This window comes from Pollicipes pollicipes, unplaced genomic scaffold (assembly GCF_011947565.3).
Source record: "Pollicipes pollicipes isolate AB1234 unplaced genomic scaffold, Ppol_2.1 Scaffold_3481;HRSCAF=4094_pilon_pilon_pilon, whole genome shotgun sequence".
Lineage (NCBI taxonomy): Eukaryota > Metazoa > Arthropoda > Thecostraca > Pollicipedomorpha > Pollicipedidae > Pollicipes > Pollicipes pollicipes.
The window spans coordinates 180,474-207,119 of record NW_023596304.1 but is presented as its reverse complement, the minus strand read 5'-3'; the positions used below and the strand labels follow the sequence as shown (position 1 = coordinate 207,119).

The window sequence follows — 26,646 nt, the reverse complement described above, 5'->3', positions numbered from 1 at the left end:
GACTACCCGCCAAAGACTGTGGGGGTATACAGGCGAGCGCAGAAGCTGGAACTCACACAAGCTAAGCAAAGACACAGACAGAGGGCTAGGGTAGGGAAGAGTGTTCGAGGCCTCTTCTCCACCAGGCCCGCGTCTTGAATGCTGGCACCGTAGATGGCTCCTGACAGAAAGCTACCACCGTTCACTCAAGATTGGACAGTAAAGTGATATTGTAGCAGATTTCTAACTGCTTGCGAGATAGCTATGCCAGTGTCGAGCCCGTTTGTGCCAGTCCTTCTCGCGAGTCAGACACAGATGCATTTTCAAGCCTGGAGCTCATCTTGGCCAGTATCTCGCTCTCACCACATCCATCCCGCAACATAGAGCTCACACGTGCAACCAACGTTAGTCTTGTGCTTCCGCTCGTCTTCAAAAAGAATAAATAAGCATACACGGCAGCGGGCGGTTCGCGGCATGTCTTGCTTTTAAACAGAAACAGTCACGACGGCGGGGTACGGAATTATGCGATATTGTGTCCTGAAACTATATAACATCGCACGGTGGGCTGCACTAATAGGCCAAAAAAAGCCTTCACAGAGAGCGTGATCACATTGCGATCTCCGAAACTGTCTGATGCAAGGGTTGCCTGGTTAGACGATGAGAGGGACTTGCAATAGGAAGTATCGAATCATATTGCTGCTAGTATGTTGATAGCGAAAAAAATGGCGCTGTTTTAATTTCCAGCCGGCCAGATGACTCAGTCTGAATGATGACCCACATCTCCCAGTGTCCTAGGCGCCTAGTAGCTGCACATAACCCGGCCCGTCTGTGGCGCGGCGCATATAAGGCGTTAAGTCTGGCTCAAGTTACAGACGACGGTCGGCTGGTAGGGGGGTTATGTGCTCGCCGTGGCCGGTGGCGGGCTGCAGCTAGTTTAAAGACGAAAAGTGAATTTTGTTACAGATATCCATCACCAATGAAAAAACGTCCAGATAGTACAAATTTGTAATTTTCTTCGGTGTGCTTATGCCGAGCCCTCGCTGAGCTTCGCCCCCTCACGCCTTAAAGGGAATATTCCACACTTAAAGATGTTGAAGTCAGCATCAGATATAATGCCATAAGCTCGCCTATAGTCTTTATATACTTTTAAGTGGAAAATGATCTGGACAACACAATTCATGTTAAGTAAGTATGCTCCTCAATATGCCACCGTTTGATCGTGTCATCGTACCTTGCGCAACGTTGATTGAGAACCAATTAACGACCATTTTACCCGGAAATCGTGCTCATTAATGCCAGATATGGAGGACTCAGCAATTATACCCTTCTTGGCATTGCAAACCGCATAGCCACGCAATGGTGCGAGTTTTGTGATCGCTGTTATTGTGACACCATAGATTCCTGGGTGCCCTTGAAAGAGTCTCCCCGGAAAAAGTCTGCACATCTTCGAGGGTGTGTAGTTCAGAAACAAGAATGTTTGAGTTTTGAAAAGGACGGAGCTATGAACTGCACCGAATGATCTTCAGGATAGCTATTTCAGCTCAAAACCCTATGCAAATGTGGAACACTCCAGTAAGAAAATCCCGTCTACGCCCGTGAGCTAGGCCAGTAATGATGGGTAATCGGCGTAGCTTCATGACTGGACAGCCCTCACTCACAGAGGGAGTCAGGACGAATGACAGTGTGAGAAAGCTAAGGCATGCAAGGCAGACAAAGGCCGTAAGGGACAGTGCTCATCGGTGCTCCATTGAAGACACCATCTCGGCGCTTCGTCCATTGGACGCCAGTGGTTTCATGCGAGTTTTGGATATAGTGCCTGCTTTAGTACTGCTGAAACGGCTTACCTGACCCAACTCTGACATCTGGACGCGGCTCAGCCGGGACATTAACCAGCGAGCCATGGCACGTGGGGCTTCCGAAGCCAGCCGTGATCCCCGTGAGAAGGACAATGAAGCCAGTCGTGATCCCCGTGAGCAGGACGCTGAAGCCAGCCATGATCCTAGTGAGTAGGACCCTAAAGCCAGCATTGATCCCCGTGAGAAGGACAATGAAGCCAGTCCTGATCCCCGTGAGCCGGACGCTGAAGCCAGCCGTGATCCCTATGAGCCGGCCGTTGAAGCCTGCCGTGATTCCCGTGAGCCGGACACTGCAGCCAGCCGTTGTCCCCGAGAAACCGCCGCTGAAGCCGGCTGTGCGCCAAGTGAACAGGAGGCTAAAGCCAGCCGTTGTCTCCTTGAGTTCGACGCTAAAGTCAGCCGTGATCTCCGTGAGTCGGACGCTAAAGCCGGCCGTAGTCCCAATGAGCCAGGCGCTAAAACCCTCGTGGACCTGACGCCGGGCCTTGCCAGCCCGGCCGGGTTCTCTCACGGTTCGGCCGCTGGCCATCACGAGTGCTGGGATAGTTCACGGTTCGGCCGCTGGCCATCACGAGTGCCGGGATAGTTCACGGTTCGGCCGCTGGCCATCACGAGTGGTGTATGGCTCACGGTTCGGCCGCTGGCCATCACGAGTGGTGTATGGCTCACGGTTCGGCCGCTGGCCATCACGAGCGGTGTATGGCTCACGGTTCGGCCGCTGGCCATCACGAGTGGTGGGATAGTTCACGGTTCGGCCGCTGGCCATCACGAGTGGTGTGTGGCTCACGGTTCGGCCGCTGGCCATCACGAGTGGTGGGATAGTTCACGGTTCGGCCGCTGGCCATCACGAGTGGTGTATGGCTCACGGTTCGGCCGCTGGCCATCACGAGTGGTGGGTGACTCGGCGTTCGGCCGCTGGCCATCACGAGTGGTGGGTGACTCGGCGTTCTGTGCTCTGCCCGGAGGCGTCATGTCGTGGTGACTCGACCGAAGTGATCAGGGGTCGGAGGGATCGGACCGATCGGGGTCAACACGAGCCGACCGGGGCCGACCTTGACCCAACGACGCTTCTCCACACTGCGGTGCGTCTGCGCCGGGCCGCCGGGCCGCGATGGACGACGAAGAGCCAGTAGGGATCGGCAGGGGGCGCCGGGAACGGCGGCTGTCGCCAGGGGCCGGACGCCCGGGCCGACATCCCGGCGCTCGACCGTCAACCGAGCGCACTCAAGTGGTGTACTTTGCTCTTGTACTTTGTCTGGTCTATCGGGGCGCCGGGAAGTCGAGCACACGCCCGCGGCGTCCCGATCGGCCCTGGCTACCCAACGACGACCGGGACACCCGAACCGCGTCCGGCGGCGTCGGCGGCGAGGGCTCCCGCCGGACCGGGGCGGGAGGAGGCCGACCGTGCTGCCATCTGCGGCGCCGCTCCGCCCGGCTCGCCACTTCCCGCAATCACAGTGGCTGGTGGACGAATTGGTGAGCCAAGGCCGTGACTCACGGCCGGCGTCGCGGCGGGGCGGCCGGCGCTGACTCACGCGTCGCAGACGTCGCAGCGCGCCACGTGCGTCGACGGACGTCGCCGCTGCGCGAACCGGCGCAGCTGGGGGATCGGCAGCTGTATCAGCCCGCGCCGCCCCTGCAGAGACGCGGCCGCTAGGCTGGTAACGGGGGTCGCAGGTGCAGACCACCGACGAGCGGCCTTCTCTAGGCTCGCCGCACTCATCAGATCTGTTCTGGAACGCTTGGCAAACTGGGGGAAGTAGGAAAACATTTTTAAACTCAGAGCGCACACGGCTTACTCAGAGATGAGCGGTCAAGACCGAGTTAGCCTTTAGTCGCCCGGTTTTCATCGATGTCCGTCTGTTAAACCCCGATGGAAGGCGAACTTCCTATCACATTGATCAGACCTGCTGAAATGGCTTTCCAAAGATGATGGCTCATTAGCTTAGTTTTTCATCATCTTCACCGCGTTAACTGACGGCTCTCACATCTGCTACCATCTCACCCGTCCCAGACCGCGAGAGACGTCTTTCAAATATTTCTCAGCTAAAAGTTATTATCATATGCCACTGTGCTCAAGATATGCTTATGGTCGTCGGCAGTTGTTCGCAACAAAACAAAAACAAACATGCAGCACAACTGGTCATCTCGATGAGCGTCCAACGCTGCTCGTACGCCTGACCCAAACGGCCAACACGGCAAGGAGATCGCGCTGATGTGGCGTCCAGGACCCATGCTGCCGTCCGATGCTCAGCCGCTCTGTGTTGGCTAGGCAGGAGCGGTGCTCCAATGTTGAAGTTTGTGCTCCGTGCTAATATTTGACTGCTTCAGTTTGGAGTGTATTGCTCTCAGGGGACAGACCCGGCAGCCGCGCCACGTGCGGTCTCGTATCTGATACGCACCGCCGCCCTGTGCAAGCGGCCTGCTCTGTCAGCCATGTAAAGAACGGTCAATGTTGATATGAGCGGGCGCGGCGGACTGATCTGGCAAACAATAAACTATGTACGCATTCGTAGTACAGATATCGCCATTCTATCAATGATATTTACCTAAGCTCCATCCTTGAGCAGCATATACCAGCACAGGTAAAGTCTATGTCAGTTCAATGCAACCATTGCCAGCTCTAATCAGACGAATTGACTTAACAAGTTTGTTCAGGAGTGGTCAGCCCAATGCTTACATAACACCCGTCTACTATTCCGCAGCTCTTGGACAACACGTCTGCTATTCCGCAGCTCTTGGACAACACTTCTGCTATTCCGCAGCTCCTGGGCAACACGTTTCACCCGCCATGTTGTACCCTTCGTCTGAAGAGCGTTCCGCGTGGCAGGTTCGATCTCCGCTGATAGGGTCAGTCAAACCGGACGTTCAGCCCCAACATTAGTCATGACCCTTATGGCCAATACATTTCGTGGTCAGCTACACTGCAAAAAGATAAGCGCGCACGACGTGATACTCCAGGCACCAGAGACCAGTTCCCTTGCACTTCTCGCTTTAAGCGGCTTATTTGATGCTAGAAAGGTGCTCCAGGGTATGCACCCTACCCTAGCACCACACTGTAGCATCCAGCTCTGCTCTAAGCACCTCATGATAGCACCCAGTATAAACACTTTTTTAGCACCCGACCGGAAAATTTAGCACCAGTAGAGCATTACCAGACACAACAGGCAGTTCTAACAAGCACATTACAGCACCAACGTGGATCCCGACACGGCGACTGAACGTTAACGTTCATTACACGCAAACGCACCGCGATATCTTAAGCCACCAGAATACTCGCCACTAACTCCAACATAAATCGCCTCTAAATCTCAGTCGCGTGGACGGAAATACATGTGAGCGCGTGCGTGTGTGAGGATGCGTGTGTGTTTATGGGAGGGGGAGGGGGGCGGGGAGTGCGTAACCTATCTGCGTATAAGGGAGGTATGACTATTTAATGGTGAAGATGGCACCCGAATCTTTTGACGCACGCGTGACAGTTTGGTCTTCAGCCAGCATGCAATCCTGTATGGATCAATGGCATGCCGATGCTAAGGTCAGATACGGATTCTGCTAGTGACGGCATGACTTTACGTCTAATTCAAGAAGCGGTTTTACAGTCAAGTCGGCTGTGTCGTCCTTAAAAGCAACAAGTTATGTAAACATGACACTCAGCTGAGCTCAACGGCGTCTCTAGCACGCTCAAAGCATCTCAAACTTATCGGCACATGGAGGAAAGGTGTTGCACGCTTAGACGCAACGTCGCCTGAAGTCAGTTTCCATCTTAAGAATACGCATCGACAGCTATAATTTTTTGTTTGTATGCCAACAAATTATGTAAGTATGTCAGAAAACATGTTTATCTGCGACATTCCCCAACTCTCTTCCCAAGTTGAGGGGGGGGGGGGGGCTGCCCAACTGAATAGGACACCACACCCCTGAATCACATGCTGCATACTTGCATATCACCGGTAAATAGACTACACCGCGTCGGATGCTAAGCTTTTTGTTGCACCTGGACTGGAGCAAGATGCTCTCTTGGAGTGTGAAGATCAAAACATTATATATTTGGTCATTTGCTGACCACTGGGCTAGCAAATAAGACATAACCTCTCTAAAGTGACATAACCTCACAGAAACATGACCTCCACACCTTTACTGCTCACTTGCCGCCGGTAAGACAACTACGGCGCGTAGATTGGTGAGCTTTTGATTGCGACCCAAGCAAAGGCGTGTGTGGGCATGCCACTGGCCAAAGGTGGCCAGTTGTAGTGACCCATGTCTCGCGAGGCTCGGGACCCTCACATCTGATGTTGGGTCAGCTCCGGGGCAACTCGACTATGCCTCTAAATTTGGTGCCAAACTTGTCAAACTATTGAAGCCTATGCCTGCCGAAGGCGTGAAGCGCGGACGTTTCACAAGCTTTGTTGGAAGCCGAGCTGGATCTTCACATTTGAAGTAGGGCTTATGGTTTGGCATGGACTCCTAGCATGGAAAGTAACTACATTGCAACAGTTATTTTTCCCTCCGGATACTGATGGCATAAACAATAAAACTGCAATGAGTTGCATAGACAGTCGCAGCTATGTCGCTCGTACTCCACCACACAATTATCACAGCTGTATGAAACGCATAACTAAACTTTGTTATGCTTACAGAAACTTGAGAATAACTGTAAAAATGATTGCATTCAATAATGCAATGCCTCTTTCGCATAAGTAGTGAAGACTGGATAGTCATACTTTTTATAAAAATGGTTCGTTGACTGAGTTCCAACCTTCTCAAATAAGGCTTGGTCCATCCCCGACTTGTATGTACTCCGAAATTCACCGGATTACCAAATGTAAGCTATATGCACATCCATGTCAAGCTGGTGCTGTTAACGTCCGTATGTACGAGATAATTTCTGTTTCTGTTGTCAAGCTGTGCCAGTTTCGTGTAGAAGCGTACAATCTAATGGAACAAGTGTGCACAGGTCTCGAGGTCTCGCGGCTGCTATCTCATTACAAAAAGGGCTGCAAAAAACACGCCGTCGCACTTGACTCTTGTGTACTCTGGGGCCGGCGGAGAGCCAGACGGCCGACTTTGGTCGGCGTCCTCCGCGTGTTATCAGGTGCGGAGCCCACCTGCGCGCTGGCGGCGGCCCTCTGGCGTCACTCAAGCGCCCGTCGTCGACCAAGCACCGCCTTCTCCGGCACCCGGCAGCCAAGATGGTCAAGTACGATGGCGACTACAAGCTGGTCTCGTCCGAGAACTTCGACGAGTACATGAAGGCCGTGGGTGAGCGACAGCTGCCGACGCTGCTGCCATTGCCTCGGCCGCGGCAGCACACGCAGACTATCAAGGCCAAGCGAGAGCGATACACTTGATGTCGTGAAATGTGCTGCTTCGTCTTCTTATGATTGTGATGCCTTGTTAAAACTAGGATAAAAGGGCGAGGTGGTATGCACCCAGTTGAAAGCGGCACTCACTGGAGCGAGTCTCCTCCGCTTGCACTACTTCCATGCTGTATGAAAGCGCTCCGACTCGTATCTGAGCGGCGACTTGGCGCCCGGTACATTTCGACATTTGTTCCACCCGTTTCTGAGCAGCGGTCCTGTTAGTGTCATTGGCCATCACCTATGAACCAAAGCGCCATGTGGATTCGATCCAGAGAGAGTCGAATCCCGCGAATGGGACCGCATCTCGCGGTTTGTTTGCCGCTCGCCGTATCACATTCTGGCGCGGTTGCAGACTTCCATTGCCTAAATACCCTCCCTGCGCGGCGCAACGTGCCACGCTGTTGAGCGTGAAGCCCAGCAGCCGCCATCTTGCAGGACTGCGGTGTTCCAAAGCCACGCGGCCTCTACTGTCTACCTGTCATCCTTACATCACAGCACGCGTCTGTCTTATCTCAGCTCACCCGATGTGACCTCATACCTCACTGATTCATTTCGAGTGGCGCCAGGTTAGAGACGCCGTCGACGACGCACCATACAATGCGATACAAAGCCTATGGGGTGGGTTGCAGGCGTGGGCATGGTGACTCGCAAGGCAGCCAACGCCCTCACGCCCGTCGTCACGGTCACTGTCAACGGCCAGCACTGGTCGATGAAGCAGGTCTCCTCATTCAAGACGTCCGAGCAGGAGTTCGACCTGGGCGTGGAGAGGGACATCACCACCCCGGACGGCCGGAAGGTCAAGGTCAGTAGAGGGCAGGAAACCCAGTCATGGATACGGAAAATCTTAAAACTGTCGCCGACGCATATGTCGCGAAAAGTTTTGATATATAAATATATATATATATATATATATATATATATATATATATATATATACACACACATATAATAACACAATACTGGCGAAAAGCAGCAATCACCTTCACAGATAGCTGCGTTACCAGACGCAGAGCAGACCAGGATATACGTAGATGAACAGCCAACAACAAGCAACGACACCATGAGCGTTGCGATCATCCAAGTTCATATAATTACCGTGCTCCTACTAGGCCTGCAAGCACTTCTTCCCATAAGTCGCGGCACAACACTTTCTGGGTATTTTAAAACCTGTCCACAACTCGGCTCACTCCACAGGCTATAGTTATTTCGCGTTACAAGATACGACGGGAAGTGGAGTCGTGGGAAAACAGCTCCCCTGGTCTCCACTCGTGCCGCTGCAGATTCGTGATTCGCTCGGGCTATCCCTGGCGCTGCCAATCGGGATCAGTTAACAGCCCGCGTGGCTACACAAATCTTAAAATGAAGGCTTAGCGGTGTAATATATGCACAGCTGCCCGGCGAAACAATGAACGCACCCGATACGCTATCATTATAGGATAGGGGCATAACTGAAAGTCAAATCCGGAATTTACGGAATCTTGGATGGACAGCAGTAAACCCATGGGATGTCTTCCTTTTTTATAAAAGTAGCCGTGAATTTTACTCTAGAACCGCTTTGTTTCTTCATTATATACTTATTCGCCATTTCACATTTTAGGCATTTCGTGACGTAGTCACATGGAACCAAAATTCGCAAACATTAAATGGCGAATGCGTAGGTACATAGTGGTACTTACCTAGTACTTCCATAGGCCTGACAATAAACGATGGGCTTCGACCCTGTTCACCCAGGTTGTCATGCGTTTTAGGTTTGGTGCCAAATGGCCCTTTCCACGCAAGCATCATGACAAAAAACCTAATTTGGTGCTGAATCTGAAATGCCCGAGGAATATGATGCGCAAGAGTGAGCCCCCTGGTTTGTCGTCAAGGCAATCATAGTAGCTATAGATTTTTACCTTGGAGACATATTGGGTTCAGCATCATGTACCTATTCGTCTTTTCACATTCGCGATGTTTCGTGATTTGGGCCCGTTGGGCATGGGACCAAATAACCCAATGTAAATTTAGGAATTGGCTGGTGCCGAATGAACAAGGTTTCCATAGTAATCTTCACCGGCTATTTTCAAAGGTCCGCTGACAAACAATGGGCTCCACCCTACGCTTCCTTTCAAAGTGCATTTCAGAATTAGGCGCAGTTTTTAGGATTAAGTGTTGAAGTGCAATCCACAGGATGCTGCCTGTGGGCTGCTGCTGAACCAAATTAGGTCCCGCTTGAAAAAAACTTGCGTTAATACGGATAAATAGGTATTTATTAACTAACGCTAGCGTGGAAAGGGCGGTGGGAAGTTGGGCTGACGAGATGCACCTACACTCATCAGAATACAGATGTGATGCACCATGTATTACATCTCTCAGATGCAAATAAGTCAGCGTGAGTTAAGTAATTCATTAAAGCATCGAAGACATAGTGTGTGTCCACCATGTGGGCAGCTCAATCTGCTTGTATTAATCTCAGTTTGTTCCGCCTGCGCTTGCTCACCAACCCGATTTCGCGAGGTTGATGTATCTCACAAGTAAAAGAATTGAAGCAGGTTAATTGATTTAGTGCCTAAGATTTTATTTGCTCGCTGCAACCCATGCACTTGACAGTTCCGTCCTCGGTGAACCCGGCGACACGCCGAGCTTCAATTGAAGTTGATTCCGCCCGGCCGCGCCACCGCGTCGCCCGGCGGCACGCGGCGCCGAGCGGGTGTGGTCGGCGGTGCCGACTGGTCTCAGACGTGGGCGCCGCCGGCGACAGCTGGTCCACTCTATTCAGCGCCGCCCATGGTCGTCCCCAGCCGCCAACGCCGCCGACGATCGTCCCCAGCTGCCGCACTGGTACCCTGGCAACCGGCAGCCCCCCCCCCCCTCCCCCTTCCCTCCGGCAGTCGACGGTGGCAGCGGCAGCGTCCTGCAGCGGTCCAGCGCCACCGCCAATGGTCCCGCCCCGGCCAGTCGTGCCTCGTGACCGGAAGGTAGCGTTCCGCAGCGGTCCAGCGCCACCGCCAGTGGTCCTGCCCCGGCCAGTCGTGCCTCGTGACCGGAAGGCAGCGTCCCGCAGCGGTCCAGCGCCACCGCCAGTGGTCCTGCCCCGGCCAGTCGTGCCTCGTGACCGGACGAAAGTTTACATCGCTTTTGCCATTTATGTCCGAGACGCATGTCGTACGCAAAACTTTGTGCGGTAATCATGACATCACATACTTGGCATTCCATACGAGAATAATCATTTGGCTTACCTGAATACGCAAATGTTCGTCTCCGCAAAATTTGTCATCAGCAATTGTACTCCTGCCACCACGCAAACGTAGTTATTCGCATCACATTGCTTTGCATGCGCGGTCTTTCGTATGGTATTTCTCCGTACCGCACCCGGACTAAACCAGACAGTTCCCGACGCTACGCCACAGCACAATGCTATATTTCGGGCAACTTCAGGCTAACGGCGTTGTGTTGGTCCACTTGAGCTTCCACCTGCCTCCACCCAACGTAACCGGCGTGATCCGTTTTTGCATGTAGGACGAAGGCACACGCCTTTCTCAAACATGTTGCGTGCTCATATACGTCGTAGGTGTTGAGCGCAACCCGACATTTTACGAAAAAGGCATGCATTGCATGCAATGCTGGTTTTCACTTAGCTTTCGCAGCAAGGGTAAAATTCTCAATTTATGTCGTTATATCAGTGTGCATATTCGGCAAACCAACTGACACATATAATTGTTCTTACCACTTGAGTCAGAGCTTCATACGAAGCAGGAAGCTCCGCTGTGTGCATGCCCGCAAACGCGGTGCAATGCGTTGCGTCCACGTAATATGCAACATGAATAACTGCAACACACGAAGAAATGAAAACTTTCAGCGCCAACGAAGAGGATCTGAGTGCGCTTGCGTCATGCAGTGCTTAGCTGGGCGCCCACCTCTCGTAACGGTGCTCAAACTGGCGGCGGTGGCTCGTGGCCGCCGCGCCATTTGAGCGTTTCTCCGTGAAGAATCGCGCACAACTTACGCATTATTTGGCTCAGGCGCATGTAAACCTTCCAGCCCAAACTGTGCAATTCAATAGATGTGATGTAAAGAAGAGGATGTACAATTATCTTAACGTTTGGTTCATAATAACTTTTCATGTGCAACGTTTTGTGCGACACGAACAATTGCGGGTTTAGCGGTATGCAATGCGAAGAATTGTATATGGGAAGTAGCGTTTGCACGAGGAAACGCTGTGTGAAAAATTGCATGAATGACCTTTTAAAGATACAACGTTTTGCGTTACCAAGGTATTTCTGAAGTTTTGAGTTAGCAAAGTTTTACGCCTAGGAATATTCACGCACGAAGAAATGTGAACACGAATAGATGCATACGAGGAAATATGACAAAGAAGGTCTTGCCTGGACCCGTTATGCCGTCGGGGAGGGGAAGGGGAAGGGGCGAACTGACGGCATGCAGAGAAGGCATGTGATTCGATGAGTACTGCTGTCCGTGTATGCACTTGGAAACCAGCGTAAACACGGAAGATATTTGCCGTCACTCGCTCCGGCAGCCGGCGATGTTTACTCGCTATCATCGCGGTGCGCGCGTGTGGCACTTGGTTCCGGTTGCCATTTTGGTAGAATCCCTCCGTTCACGCGGGGGAGTATTTCGACACCTTCATTATAAATGATGCCTCGCGCGCCAGAACGCGGCGTCGACGCTGTCGGCTAGGTCCGCTGGGAGGGGGGGGGGGGGGAGGGGCATGTCAGCGGAACGTATCATCTGACATCGCTCGCACGGTTTTGGGTGACACCCCCAGCTGGAAGAGAATGCTGCCAACACATGGCGGACAGCCTTGTGAGCGAACGCTGTTTGGCCACTCCGCGAACGCTGTTTGGCCACTCCGCGAACGCCGATCGCCCGAGATCGATGGTCTGATGCTACGGCACCAACTTTTTACGGCCGCGACCTACATATCAGCGATAAGCTACGCGGAGAGGTCTCCGACGCCCTCCGTCATATCAAATGGATAAGCCGCGTTCACTTCAATGTTCGTATCTCGGCTTGACAGCATACAGCGCTCAATACTGGGAGACCAGCCACGCGGTCGCAACACCCATGTACCGCGCGCGGCGGCAGCTGCTCGCCGTCCGGCTGCTACAGCTGTGTAGAATTTACCTAAGCTGGCTGCCTCGAAGCCACTTCAGCCGATTGAACTTGCGCCAGCGGGGATAGCCAGTGTGCCAGGCCGGGCAGACGTGGAGTCTCGGACTGGCTCTCTTTGGTTAGGGTACTTGACGCGCATCCAGTTACCCACCCGCTCCTCTCCACTTGATGCCAAGGGCAGCATGACAACGTCTCACAACATCCGTCCCGATAGCTCTGTTGGTTAGCGTTTGCCTTCCGATCCACCCAACCGTGATAACAGGATTCAAGGCGCTTTAAGCGTTCGCTATTTGCTCTTGACTAGAATAGCCTGCGGCCGGTGGCAACGGCTGCGCTTAAGGTCAGGGAGAAGATGTCAGAGGGCTCGAGGGCAGAGGGCAGGACGGACCGTGCTGAGTATTACGGCACATTTAACCTTGCCGAGAATCTACCGTTAACCTAATATTTGATGAGCGACCGCTAGACGTTAGGCCCCACGCTCTGCTTAGAGCCCACGTTAAGCCATGCTTAGCGTGGGCTCTGATCCCAGAAATTCATCTATTCCAAAGACGCAGACCAATTCTTTAAAAGCAACATGCTACGGCGAGTGGCGAGCGCCGTCCTGCCCCTTTGTCCTCGACCGAGCCGCATGTCTTGGCTAGCAGTCCGCGACCTCCAACTCCTGACCGGCAGTGACGTCACAGCTCCCCCTGTCAGAGCGACCCACTGAGCAACCCGCACCCAGACCCGGCGACCGTGCAGGGCCACTCGGAGGAGGTGACCCATTGCAGGCTGGGCAGTTGAAGCGGAAACAACTCGGTCGCGTGCCGGGACTCTTGATCTAAGAGGCCACGTTTCAAGGAGGCCAGGCTGTCGGTTGGACCCACGCAGGTCGGCCACTAGCCGAGACCGTACCTCCCCCCCCCCCCCCTTCCCCCGCGCCCGCCTGACAGCCCGACGTCGGACGCCGGGCCCGCCAACACATGACGTGTGACAGGACTCGACACGGGGGGGGGGGGGGGGGCTCCGGGCTGTATTCGCTGCCGTCAGCTGTGTGCAGCTGCTGGGGCCGTGGGCTGCGACACTGTCACGGCCGCCGGCTGTGGACTCGGTGGATGTCCAGCCTCACCGCCAGCTGGGTACCCCGCCGTGGCTGTGGAGCTGTCGGCGCAGCTGTCCGGGAGCCGGGTGGATGCTTCGCTTTACTGCCAGCCATGACAGTCGCCCTGCCTACGGAGCTGACCGCCCAGCTGACGGGTGGTCTGTCGGATGCTCCGCCCGGCCGTCAGCTGTGCGTCTCGCCGCGGCCGTCGTGTTATTCGGGCGGCTGATGCGTGTTCGCCGCCCTCGTGCACCACACGCGGGCACGCCGGGGTCGGACGCCCCGATGGCGTCCGATCGATATGGCAGCTGTCAAAGCACGGTTCCCCGCTCTGAGTCGGCCGGCCGCCGGCTCCCGGCGTCTCCCGTGAGGCCAGCCGGTGCTGTGACGGGCGCTCCGGTCGGGAACCGCGGTCACTCGTGTCACACCAGGCGCTCGCTTCGGTCAGACCAGCCATGACCAGCGCATGTGGTTCGGTTAGCGAGCCGCCGGGACATTATCATAGCCACGGCAACACGCACAGCTGACAACCAGAGCATCCTTCGAGTCCTCATACAGCCACTGGGAATATCACAACCGCCGGGACATTATCATACCACAGGCATGCATGCAGATGAGAACCAGAGTATCCGTCGAGTCCTCATACAACCACCGGAACTATCACAACCGCCGGGACATTATCATACCACAGGCATGCATGCAGCTGAGAACCAGATAGTGTCCGCCGAGTCTTCAGCCACCGGGACAATCACAGGCGCCGGCATTATCATGGCATCACAGCTTATCATAGCCACACGAATACATGCAGCTGGCGGCAGGGCGGAGCGTCCTCCAAGTTATCAGTCACCAAACTCTTTGCACATATTTTGACAGACGGCTACTGAACTTTGCGAATACATTGCGCAGCATCTTTTCAATCACCCTGCGTGCGCCGAGGTTTTCTCTGCGCCATACCAACTTTGCACTCAACTATGAATTGTGGACTGATGGCGTTAATACATCACACTTAGGGACACCGTACGGTGTAGATTGCTCTGTCAATTTTAGCCGGTTGTTCTCACTTGATTTTAAAGCAATTGCCCCTTCTTTACTGGCAATGGTAACTTACTAAAAATGCTGAACACCGCCGTTCTTTGAAGCCTTGTTGAGACCAACGAAGAATGCTGATTCAAGTCAGGCTGCTGATTCAGCCGACTCGGCTAACACGAGAGCACTAATGTGATTCGTGGTCGCAAAAAATTGAGGAATTCGAACCAAGCTTGATTCGCCAAGGTTTGCAGTGTCTCTTCATGCTGTTCTGCACTTAAATCGAATCCGGCACAAGTCTGCGCAAACCAGCGCGGTGCGTGTCAGGCAGACTTGAACACGCATCGCAGCACAACGACGTTAGCCTTCGTGCGCCTGCCCTGCCCTGCCCTACCCTGGCCTGCCCTGCCCTGCCCTGCCCTGTCCTGCCCTGACCTGACGTACCCTGTCCCCAGAGCATCGTCACCAAGAACGGCGACACGCTGACGGAGAAGCAGACCGGCGACGGCAAGGAGTCAACGCTGGTGCGCGAGTTCAGCGACGAGGGCATCAAGGCGGTGAGAAAGTCTCGCTGGCGAGAACGGCTAGCCGCGGCAATCAGACGGGCAGGGGAGGGGGCACGAGTCAACCAACTAAGCTGTGCGAGACCAGTGCTCTTTTGTCTATGTTCGAGTTCTCCTAAATTGAGTTACATTTTTCGCATTTGCGTATGCAGCGACTTCTCACTTTTGAAAGGGCTGAATGTAAATCGAATGGTCCTTTCTGTCAGACGAGAACACGAGCGCGGGCACGGTTCAGAGCGTTCTCAAAGGAGGGAGGGTGGTGCAGTTCCCAATGCCGTGTTGCCGTGGTTCGGATGCCGCTGGCCCCCGCTTCATCACGTCGCCCCAGTTAACGTAATGTCGACCCGTCTGCCCCGCATCCTCCCGCCCAGCTGCCAGCAAATTGAAAAATGGCCGTTTACTTTTGTCTGCTCGTCACCCGCCGAGATGAGCACCACAAGCAGGCTCAATGCAGACAAATGGCGTTGACTGGGGTCCGGCCGCCCTTCTGCAGTCGTGTGCGAGACAGCTGGTCGGGGAAGAGTTTTTGCGAGTGAACAAAGGGCTACTCAGCCGGTGGGGGGCGGGGGGGGGGGGGTAGCAAACAACCTGCTGTGATCTTGTTAAACTGCCGCCAGATGACCAATGAAGTCACTGGCGTCGTGTGCTTGGAAACAGGCTCCGTTAACTGTGCGCCGCACCTGATCGTTCACCGATCACTGGCCCATATCGGTCACCAGTGCCGGCGGGATCATAGCAGAGCAGGTCTGACCAGGTGCTAATAGTTACCATGACCGGTTTCAGGTCGTTTCCTGCAATGGTGTCGTCTGCACGCGCGTCTACAAGAGGCAATGAGAGCGCACGCCATCACGCTAAACGGACCTACTCGTCACGTCGCCTGTTTCGTCGCTTTGTGTTCATTTTCCCAAAAATCTTTGATAACACGAGCTCCGAACGGCAATCTGGCGAAATTCGTTCGCAATTTGAGAGTGGCTCGTCATGCTTCCAACTTCTCAGACCGTGGCCTGTGCGCTACTGGGTGTCACAGCAATACAAACTTGGCAGTCGTTGCCTAGTCAGCACTGTCTGACCCAGGACGGTGTCGTGTCATGGTTTCCGCCATTTGACGGTGGAGTTATGGGGCCGTTGGATTTTTGGCTCGAATGGGAGCTCAAAGCAGCACCAACACTCGAACCTGCGCTCGCTTCGGAGTCAGCAGAACCAATCGCCACATCTATGTAGAAAATCAATTCCGCGTGTGATCATTATTTATGAGTTAATTCGGGTTTCGGCGTAACACGCGCCTGAATGGCCGGCTGCATGCAACGCGCTCGGGTGTGTGTGTGGGGGGGGGGGGGGGTCATTTGCTCCCCCGAGATCTCACAAACTAAGAGAGCTATAGACTTCAAATTCAATAGGTAGGTTGTAATCCATGTGGAATCATTTGTGTACTGCTTTTATGTCCTGCTTTTATGAAATTTAGGTTCAATAAGGTCAAACAAGGCCAAATTTTAGATAGTTGTACCAAGTGCCCTTAGACTTCGTCATGAACACCGTACCATGGACATCGCCTTCAGGCGCATCCACCGCCCATATCAACCATAGGCGCAAACGCGCCTCTGTATAGACGTCCTTTATAGCGGCTCTCTAGAGGACGTCAAGCATATGGGCCCTTGTCCCTCCATTAGAAAATGCGGGCCCTCAGGGTATCGAAGGAAGGCATGAAATAGGTAGATGGACCCGGGATGCGCCTAAGTTCACAAAGTTCCATGCAGCACATCACACCGTACCATTGAGCAGCCCGGGACAGACGGGGACGTCGTGAAGGTGTGCACAGCAACTAGCCTCTGAAGGGACCGCTTCGGGAGCTCTATCGGAGGCCTCTAGGGGTCGGCCTATGCGCACAAAAGTCCGACGTGCGCTCTTGAGCACACGTGGATCGAAAACATGGGGCGCAAATATTGTAAAACCTCATGCTTTCTAGAGCGAGAGCGCCTGCAGTTCCAAAATGCACGTTTTCGATCCCACCACATGCGCGAGTGCAGCAACCTTAGACACTTTCCAAATTGTTACTTAGCGAGTGAACGGAAGAGCGCGGGACTCACGAACACACCATCAGAAGCAGAGCTTTCAGTTCATTTACCACGGTTACCGCTGGAGCCCCGTCAACGTTTTCCTGCCGCGGAAGCATCGCACCAAGGATGTTAAGCATTCCCTATAAACTAAGTCTACCGCAGCAACACAATGGCTTTATTTGTAACTAGACCGAGTTCCGCGTATCAAAAGCACACAACAAAGTCGCTGGACAAGCCGAATCGGTGCTGACGTCGGGCAACATACAAAAAGGCACGCAAGAAAGTCACTGGACAAGCCGAATCGGTGCTTACATCAGGCAACATACAAAAAGACACGCAAGAAAGTCACTGGACAAGCCGAATCGGTGCTTACATCGGGCAACATACAAAAAGACACGCAAGAAAGTCACTGGACAAGCCGAATCGGTACTTACGTCGGGCAACATACAAAAAGGCGCGCAAGAAAGTCGCTGGACAGGCCGAATCGGTGCTTACGTCGGGCAACATACAAAGAGGCACGCAAGCAAGTCACTGGACAAGCCGAATCGGTACTTACGTCGGGCAACATACAAAAAGGCACGCAAGAAAGTCACTGGTCATGCCGAATCGGTCCTTACGTCGGGCAACATACAAAAAGGCACGCAAGAAAGTCGCTGGACAAGCCGAATCGGTCCTTACGTCGGGCAACATACAAAAAGGCGCGCAAGAAAGTCACTGGACAAGCCGAATCGGTACTTACGTCGGGCAACATACAAAAAGCTGTCAAGCGTGGGCATGACACGTTGCTGAGCATGGCAGGGTGGCAAGGCATCTATTATCCTGCGAAAAAAAAGAATGAGTTCTTTGAGCGGTTGGAGCAAATCTGGTAGTCAGACGAGCTCAATGAATTCAAATCAGATGCGTTAGAACGTTTTAGAAAGTGAGCGGCCAGGCTCACGATACAAATGTTGGAAAATCATATGCCATGATTGCTGTGCTAGATGTACATCCACGGCTGTTTCCCACTGGTGCGCAATCTTGCCTATCCAATTAATATATGCCATTCGGCAAACACGACTTTCCGGCTTCCTAAAATTAATCGTCCATTTCAACATTGCTTTCCTGGGGAGGCCAGTTTCTACGAGCGAACAGGCATTTTGGTTCATTGGGGAGGCAACAAACCTTGAACAATCTGGCCTTGAACAACTGAATAGCATAATTCACCGTCGTTCTTCACTTTGGAATGGTTAAATGGACTCTTTCTAAACCGATAAAACTCCGAAACGCTACTAAACGTTTTTCTGTGTTCTTCAGTGATATTGAAAACTAATGAACGTGGATTCTAGATCAAAACGGGGTCACACAATTTACATTGATTCACATTGGCTAGCCCAGGTTTCCCTTGAAATGTCTGACATTCATTCGAGCCGATTACTGAAAAAATTCAACACGGTTTTGAACACACGCGCTCGCAAATCTTAGCAACAACCTCAACGCCCGGCACCGCGGTCTCCGTAGGCCGCGCGGAGTCTGCCCCGCGGCTCACTGAAACAAGTACCTTTGAACGTTTCAGGACACAAATTCGTACGCTTAGAAAGTAGTACGGGCGTATATTTCACCCATGCGATTGTTAAATGGATAAGCATCCTACACGTGCTGCGTGCGAAATCGAGAGAATGCAAGAATATGAGCGACTTAAACACAACGCAATGCGTTTGGCGACATTGTTTAGCGTTCGGGCACTGAGTCATGGGGATCGCTTGGATATCCTGTTTTCTTCTGCTTCGGGTTGTGTGATTGTCTGCGGACTGCCGTCGTAAGGGATTGTACTTCAGGTGCCCCCACAGCGGGAAGTCTGCGGTAACAAGTCAGGAGAGCGAGCCGCTTCGCCACGTCAAGTCGGCGACAGATCACTTCATCGCGAGGTGATCCTGGAGCCATTCTAGTGATCCATGGAAACGATAGAGTGCGTTCCGCTCTGTTGATGCCACCGGATAGCACGTCTGTATGTGTGTTTTTTTTTCCTAGAAAGGCACTTCCAGAATTCCTCAAGACCTCGATGCAGGGTCGCGTTTTCACTGCAGCTGCGCGGCCGCCTTCCTCAAACAAGACGAGAACGATCTGGTAAAAAAAAAAACCCTTGGGTTTTATCAGCCATGTGCGATACGATTCACTGAGTGCAGCGGTCACTGCAGCGCCATGTCGGGCGAAGAGCCTACCCAGTACATACTGTTCTTTGGGCTGGTACAGCCGGCGCGAACAACCAATGCAGTTGGCGCGCTCTTAAAACCCAATAAATAACGAGTTGGTATGACCACTGGGAAAATAAGATCTGTCTGTGAACCAGAGGTCACAAAAAAAGCTTGGCTCATGCTTGAGTTTATCAGAGGAGAACCTATGACACATCGCCATTCGTTTCTTTCTTGTCTTATCTTCGCTATCCGTTTCTCCATCGCTTCCGTTATCCGTATTGTGATTCGAGGTTATGGAGCACACCTATGATGTACGGGTGCAGTTTCTCAGGATGTCAGACCATCCTTTCTTGGACAGCTCGAGCTTTTAACAACGACGGCAAAGGGATTTTGTTGGGCTGCACGCGACTGATACCGCGACGATCGCGATGAAGCAATCTCATAGTATTTGGCTCCACGCGACTGATACCGCGACGATCGCGATGAAGCAATCTCATAGTATTTGGCTCCACGCGACTGATACCGCGGCGATCGCGATGAAGCAATCTCATAGTATTTGGCTCCACGCGACTGATACCGCGACGATCGCGATGAAGCAATCTCATAGTATTTGGCTCCACGCGACTGATACCGCGACGATCGCGATGAAGCCATCTCATAGCATGCTTTATCGGTGGAACGGCGCTCCGACAGACGGCTTCACCAGACGATTAGTGGGGCGATCTAGCATAATGATACATAGCCGCCTCTGTGCTCGTCCTTGTTGCACGCCAGCACCGGTCAGAGGCGGTCATCGGGTGTTGGACATAAAGCAAGTTTAAGGTGAGTACCCGAACAATGCTAAACGAGACATCGATATTCCAGAAGTGGAATGCTGTCAGACAACTGAGCCACGACAGAATCACCAATAATATCTGGCCATTTTTTCGCTCCTGATTTTGATTTATTCAGGATAGAAATGACTTAACTTTAACTTACAGCTCTCGGCAGATTTAGGAATGATATGTACATTCCAAAGAACTGAGTCCTGAACGCATGCCAAAAACATTCACTCAAAAAACGTGCGATTTAAATACATAAATACCATAGGCAGCGAATACCATCACTAATCATCTGAGCAGGGGTGCCGTTGCCTATTCAGTTAGGAGCGAATGCATTTTTCCAAGTTTCCCGCCGTGGAACACTATGGGCTTGATGCTAGATTTGTCCAAGAATGGGGCAGCTCCATGTCTGTCTCTGACTCTCTCCCCACCCCCGCTTCTATTATCCGTTCCTGCACTAAAAGCACAAAATCCGATGTCGAAGGCACTGAGGTGGTACTCTGTCGAAGGAATCCTTCAAGGGTAGCGGAAATTATCTAACATAAGATATGGCACTCTTAAGAGGGCATATGCGCCAATATTGCATCAGATTAGCCGGATACGTGATAATACCAGTTCCCGCCATATTTCTACTTCCAGCTCTCGTGCTGTGAGACAAGGCCGCGGGAAATGTGTGGGGGCGTGCATGTGCTAGGGCCCAAATGAGTGTAATTTCTGCTTCATTATGACCGGGTTGAGTCATAAGTGATCAACGCCGATACATCGCGTTTGTTAAAATAACTGGTAACGAGAGTATGGCTCAAATATTTAGTTCAATTAGGTACTTCACCACCGGCAGATTATCTCCGAAGGTGAGACGTTTTGTTTTCGTTGAACCATACGTGGTGACGGGATGTCATGTGCGATATGGCATACCCCTAACATGTGTCATACAGCCAGAACTTGTGAGGTTTCAAGCATGTGATAACCAGACACATAATTTGCTGGTGAAGTGGCATGTATGCACTAAGTTTCGAAGGTTATGCTTACATCAACTCATCTCAGTTCCAAGTTCAACCACTGGTCTGGGAACAGGAGAGCTGAGTCCCCCAAGTTCTCAGGCTGCCAGCTGCCCCTTGAGATTAGACTGCTGAAATATGTTATTCTGAGCAAGTTCAGCATAGCAGTGACACCAAAGAAATAATTTTGGCAAAGGCATGCCATTCATTCAAGATATCATGAGTTTGTTGCACATTGTCATCTGATTTCTGTGCATGTAGAACTTACACATGTTCCAAGGAATTTTGATATTGCAATGACCATTTCATGCAAAAATGTACTCAAAATTTTTTCAAGGAAGTGATTTTAGAATGTAACACATTTTAGCCTGACCTGAGTTTGGCACATGTTTGCACCAGGGTCAGCACACAAATATTTTTTAGGCACTGAGGCAGTGGATGGATTTTTTTGCAGACTAGTCGTGAGAGGACTTTTGTTGCTGCTGAGTGCAACAGCCTGGTTTTTTATGTCAGGCATATTAAAGGGAGTGTACCACCTTCAGGACATATTTCAAAATCATATTTTGGTGAAACCTTAGGACTAGTCATGCCTAATGGTGCCACTGAGTAATGCTATTGTGGCACAGTCAGTGCAAGGAAATAACCTTTACTTATTCTGTGGCCCAGATTATGTTGACATTACTTTGTTGACAACATAATTTGTTAAGCACTGGAAGCACTAAGCCTCTTCCCTGTAGTTAGGACTGCCATCATCATGACAACTCCAGTGGCACCTGCGCTGGTGCAAATAAAAGAACACCTGTGATTGGGAATGGGCCAAGGGAATGAGCCTTTTATCAGAGCATTGGCTTAAGTTTGAATCAGTGCCTCCTATGGTTCATGTGATACATTCCCACAGCCAAATTGTGTCTGGAAAAGAGCCACTGCAGCAAGCTGATAGAAGAGGAATTGGCAAATGTTTTGCTCAACTCACAAAATAATAGTTGCATATGTGCATACCTTTCCATTCAAGCAACGTTTTAAGTGTTTGGGGTATTTATTGCACAAGCACTTTAACTCAGCACACGCAAACATTGTAGAACACATGCCAGAAAAAGCAAGACAAATCAAATGTTTTACTTATTGGTGAGCAAGGAATCAAATTCTGTCCCTCAGGGTTGGCTGCCTCAGATAGAAATCCTGAGCTATTCAGACAGATTTTGAGGGGACTGGCATTGCTGATCAAATTGTACATGTCTAATCTAACAGTGATTGAAATGTACAAACAGGCAGGATGCTCTCTTTAATGGTATATGGTGCTGCTAGGTCCAGCATGTTATCCCTAGATGCGTATCATGCTATGCTATTTAACAGTTGTCCCTGTTATCCCTATCCCCAGTCCAACATGCTGTTGCTAGGCTTTGGAGGTGGTCCTTTATAATCATTGTACTTTTGATGACTGGTTAATTACTTTGGCATCTACATGGAATCTAAATACTATTTGAAATCTTATACAAAGTAAGGTTTGCTTTCTTTTGTTGGAAATAGGTCTGCTGTTATTCAACCTTGTAGGAGGTGGTCACAGGAAGCAGACTTTTGTGTATTATTGCCACATAGCATGATTTTCAGTTGCTATTGAAATGATTGTGTTAATGCCAGATTTGCTTTGATAGCACACAGCCACTGTGTTGATTCATTGGAAAATGTTCCATTTGAAGGTATTTTATCATTGTTGTGATGCCATTTTTCTTTTTGTGGCGGGTGCCATTTTCATTTCATAGCATTGCAGCATTAATTTGCTTCATATCTTGTGTGACATCATTCAGTGACAACATGACAATGAATGCTGTTATGCACTATCACAAGTTTTAAGTGCAATTTGCTCATACAAATTTCATGTTTATTTTTTTAAGACTTCACCTGAACCTTTCCTATGGATGGATTTCTTTGATGAGAGCTCATGCTCAGCAGTGCTTGTGTGAGCCCTGGTCCCTTCTTTCCAATCATGTAAGTCTAGATCAACAGCAGAGTTTGGTGGCAAAATTTCAGAATGCTGCAATGTTCAGTATGGCGTTCTGGCCCTTCAACATCATCTGACCTTTAGTACAGCTGCTGCCACCATCTGTCCATTTGGGGTAAATAGGTAGACCCTAAAGCAAATAAAACCCACCCTGCCACGGGTGGATCAGAAAGCAGTCTTTCTAGCCAACTAAGCGATCAGAATGCACAGTTGTGTAGTCTGTGACATTTTTCATGTTTAAAACCCCAATACATGTGCCTTTTTTTGCCCCAGGTTGAAGAACAGTTGGAAAATGGTGGTGCCAAGAGAGAGACATACTTCACAGACTACACAACTCACCTCATTGTTGGAGAGTTACCAGATGAAGATGTCATTAATGAAGCACATGACCTCTATGAGCGGCCTGCTCTCAGGGCAGTCTGGGTCACACTCTCCGCAGCTGCTGGAAAACTGCTTCCGTATCCTTGGCGTGCTAGCAGTTGAACTACTTGGCTTTTTTGTGCAAGGACATTATGTTGTGATGGTGTGTGTGTGTGTGTGTGTGTGTGTGTGTGTGTGTGTGTGTGTGTGTGTGTGTGTGTGTGCGTGTGCGTGTGCGTGTGCGTGTGCGTGTGCGTGTGCGTGTGCGTGTGCGTGTGCGTGTGCGTGTGCGTGTGCATGTGCATGTGCGTGTGGATTCTCAGTGCTGTATTTGAACACACTTTCGTTCCACAAACCACCTGTATGTTGGCAGGGAAGAGCATTTCGAAATTCATCTGGTCGGGTGTGCAAAATGTTACCATAAATTCGTGCTTTGAGACTTAGGCTTCCCTGCTGCCTCCGCACGCACGTTGTGGTGGCTGCTGACCAGTTGCCTTTTGACTCCAGACTCTGATTCTGCACCTGCCAGGTTGATTTGTCAAGCCTAAGGCGCCTAAATGCTGAATTGACTGCCATCTGGCTCGATGCTGATTGGTCCATCTCGAGCGGGTTGCGGAATAGCGCAGTGAACCCCGAGCGGGGGTCTAATAGTATGGCAATGTATTAACATCCTGGAAACAGCTGGCCAAACGTCGAGACATGGGCAGGGTAGGTGTCAAGCTTGTCAGTGTGCTTACATTTGTCTTATTGGATTACACCTTATAGCCAACACTGTGCTCTTCTCTTCACCTGCTCATCACTTTGATCTTACCATGTGGCACGGACATAGATAATAACAATTCAGCTGTGTTTCACCTCTGCTGTTTGTTATGCACCTCAGTTAGCCTCTGTCAGTTCCACCCCTTGACCGAGACCCGCAGGACGGCTGCCTTCAGCCATGCGCCGGGTCAGGTGTTTCGCGGGGTGCGCGTCTGCTGCAGCCGGCTGGAGCCCGACGACGTGCGCACCGTGTGGGCGCTAGTCACCTTCCACGGTGGCGCCTTCCAGCGCCGGCTGGACGCGCGCTGCACCCATCTGGTGGTCGGCAAACCGGAGGGCGTGAGTTGACGGCCGGCGGCGGAGACTGCGGCCTGCGAGCTGGGCGGGTGTCGAGGTGCTGAGCTGGTCCTGGGAATGTTGACGGGTTCGACGTAGTCGGTGTTCGGGTTTCTGCGACGGAGGACAGCAGGCCGTATATATAGGAATTAATTGCCCACCAATGTACGCAGCTAGCATGGGAGCTTCTGTCCGTGTCGTCCCGTGCTGTCACCGGCTGGCACGGCCTCAGTCTCTGTGTGGCTGCTGCCTGGCGCCGCTCCCCGCCGTTGTCTCGGGCGCAGGCCTGCTGCCGCCACCGGTCCCCGCCGCCACCGGCGCTGATCGGCCTGCGCCGGCGCTCGCAGGCCATGTACGAGCGGTGTCTGCAGCCGGCGGGGCCGGTGCCGGTGACGCCTGACTGGGTGACGAGCTCGGCAGAGGCCGGCCGGCTGAGCGAGGCGGCCGCCTTTCACCCGCGCCTGCTGGTGCCGCCACCGCCGGCCACGCCGCCACCGCCGCCCGACCCGGCCCTGGCCGCCATCACCGGCTTCGGCGAGGAGGAGGACCGCCGGCCTAGCGGCGAGCAGGAGAAGCAGCAGCTGCTGGCGCGACTCAAGCAGAACCTGCCCTGGAATCAGCCCGACAAGGTGGAAACGGGCGAGGCGCGGACGCGGGGCCAGGGAGCGTTGGTGTGGTGGCGGGAGATGGGACTGGGTTGGTGCGGCACCGGGTGCGGCAGAACGTGTCGGGCATAAGGTTCGGGACCATCAACATGGTCACCATTTTTTTTTGGACGTGGAGGACAGAAAGTCGTGCAGTATATTATTTTGATGCAGGAACGTGTAAATTGCATATGCGCGCTGTACCTGTTGTTGGCTCTTACGCGACATTCTGATTACATGTTTCAAAAATACATAGCGTTCTTGGTCAGATTTTCTTTCAGCTCGTCCAGGCAGCCTTATTTCAAACACATCTACCATATCGTCCAGGCCATGCCATCCGGTGCCGAACACATCTGGCATTCCCAAGTCATGACATCTGCCTCAATTTACCTGCACCTTCTCTACCGTGCGTAGCAGTTCGACCAACACGCGTGTGCTTTGTGTTTGTGGACCGTGTCGCCAGGGACGCTGTCAGCTGCCAGGCATCGTCCTGGCCTAGCTCGTGTCCTGTTCCATCCTGCCCTGTTCCACTCTTGCCCATGCTGGGTCCGCTTTAACTCCTGACCCACCCAGCCGCATCCGCGCCTCGCTCCGTCCGTGTTGTGCCCATTTCTGACGCGTCCCCGGGCGTGTGCAGCCGCCGGCGCCGGCCGTCACGGTCACCGCCGGCCCACGGCCGCCCGCCGCCGCGCCTCGGCCCGCCACGCCGGCCTCGGCAGGGACGTCACCGGCCGCCGCCCGCCAGATGTCGCCCCGGATGGCGGTGGCCGGCCAGCAGCTGCAGCGGCTGCCCGTCCAGCTGCAGCAGCAGCAGGTCAGAAGTCGATGAAGCCGCTCGGTCCGAGACGGGGGGGGGGGGGGGGGGGGAGGGGGAGGCCGCCACCTTTAGCTGGTGACCGAGGAGGCAGCGGCTATTCTTGTGTGTCATGATAACAAGAGAAGAAGCACTGCTACACCCGGCGTTGATCTCCGATCTCCTTTGTTGTGACATCTGATTCAGGTCTCGTCTGCCTGCCCAGCCAGCACACGCGCGCGGCAGCGGTATCGCTGGAACATCGCCTTACGGGTCCGATGTCGGTTTGCAGATCCGGTCACCGCTACAGTCGACGCTCCAGCGTCCTCAGCAGCAGCAGCAGCACCTGACGCATGCCGGCCAGCAGCAGCGACCGCAGCTGGTTACACAGCAGCAGATGCTGACCCAGCAGCAGCAAATGGTGCTGACGCCCCAGCAGCGCCAGCAGATGCTCGCGCAGCAGCAGCAACGGATGCGGACACCGCCGCTGGCACAGCAGCAGCAGGTTATGGGCCAGCACCCGCAGCAGATAATGACGTCACAGCAGCAGATCATGGCTCCCCAGCAGCAGATTATGACGTCGCAACAGCAGATCCCACCTCAACAGCAGCAGCAGGTGCTAGTTTCGCAGCAGCACCAAGTGATGACGTCGCAGCACCAGCAGCGGGTGCTGACGTCGCAGCATCAGCAGCACGTGATCCTGAATCAGCACCAGCAGCCAGCGCAGTCTGTTG

At 52.7% G+C, this 26,646-nt stretch overlaps 2 protein-coding genes across 2 annotated transcripts; both read left to right on the top strand.

Annotated features, from left to right (window-relative positions):
• The first annotated feature begins 4,622 nt into the window (after positions 1-4,622).
• LOC119092836 (sodium/calcium exchanger regulatory protein 1-like) lies at positions 4,623-16,035 on the top strand. The gene is made up of 5 exons (XM_037215757.1): positions 4,623-4,685; positions 6,928-7,094; positions 7,825-7,997; positions 14,870-14,971; positions 15,761-16,035. The coding sequence occupies exons 1-5, from the start codon at positions 4,627-4,629 to the stop codon at positions 15,809-15,811; spliced, it is 552 nt and encodes a 183-aa protein (XP_037071652.1). The 5' UTR covers positions 4,623-4,626; the 3' UTR covers positions 15,812-16,035.
• Positions 16,036-20,682: 4,647 nt separating this feature from the next.
• LOC119092841 (PAX-interacting protein 1) lies at positions 20,683-26,262 on the top strand. The gene is made up of 6 exons (XM_037215760.1): positions 20,683-20,874; positions 23,294-23,478; positions 24,301-24,478; positions 24,823-24,879; positions 25,015-25,187; positions 26,205-26,262. The coding sequence occupies exons 1-6, from the start codon at positions 20,818-20,820 to the stop codon at positions 26,260-26,262; spliced, it is 708 nt and encodes a 235-aa protein (XP_037071655.1). The 5' UTR covers positions 20,683-20,817.
• The last annotated feature ends 384 nt before the right edge of the window (positions 26,263-26,646 follow it).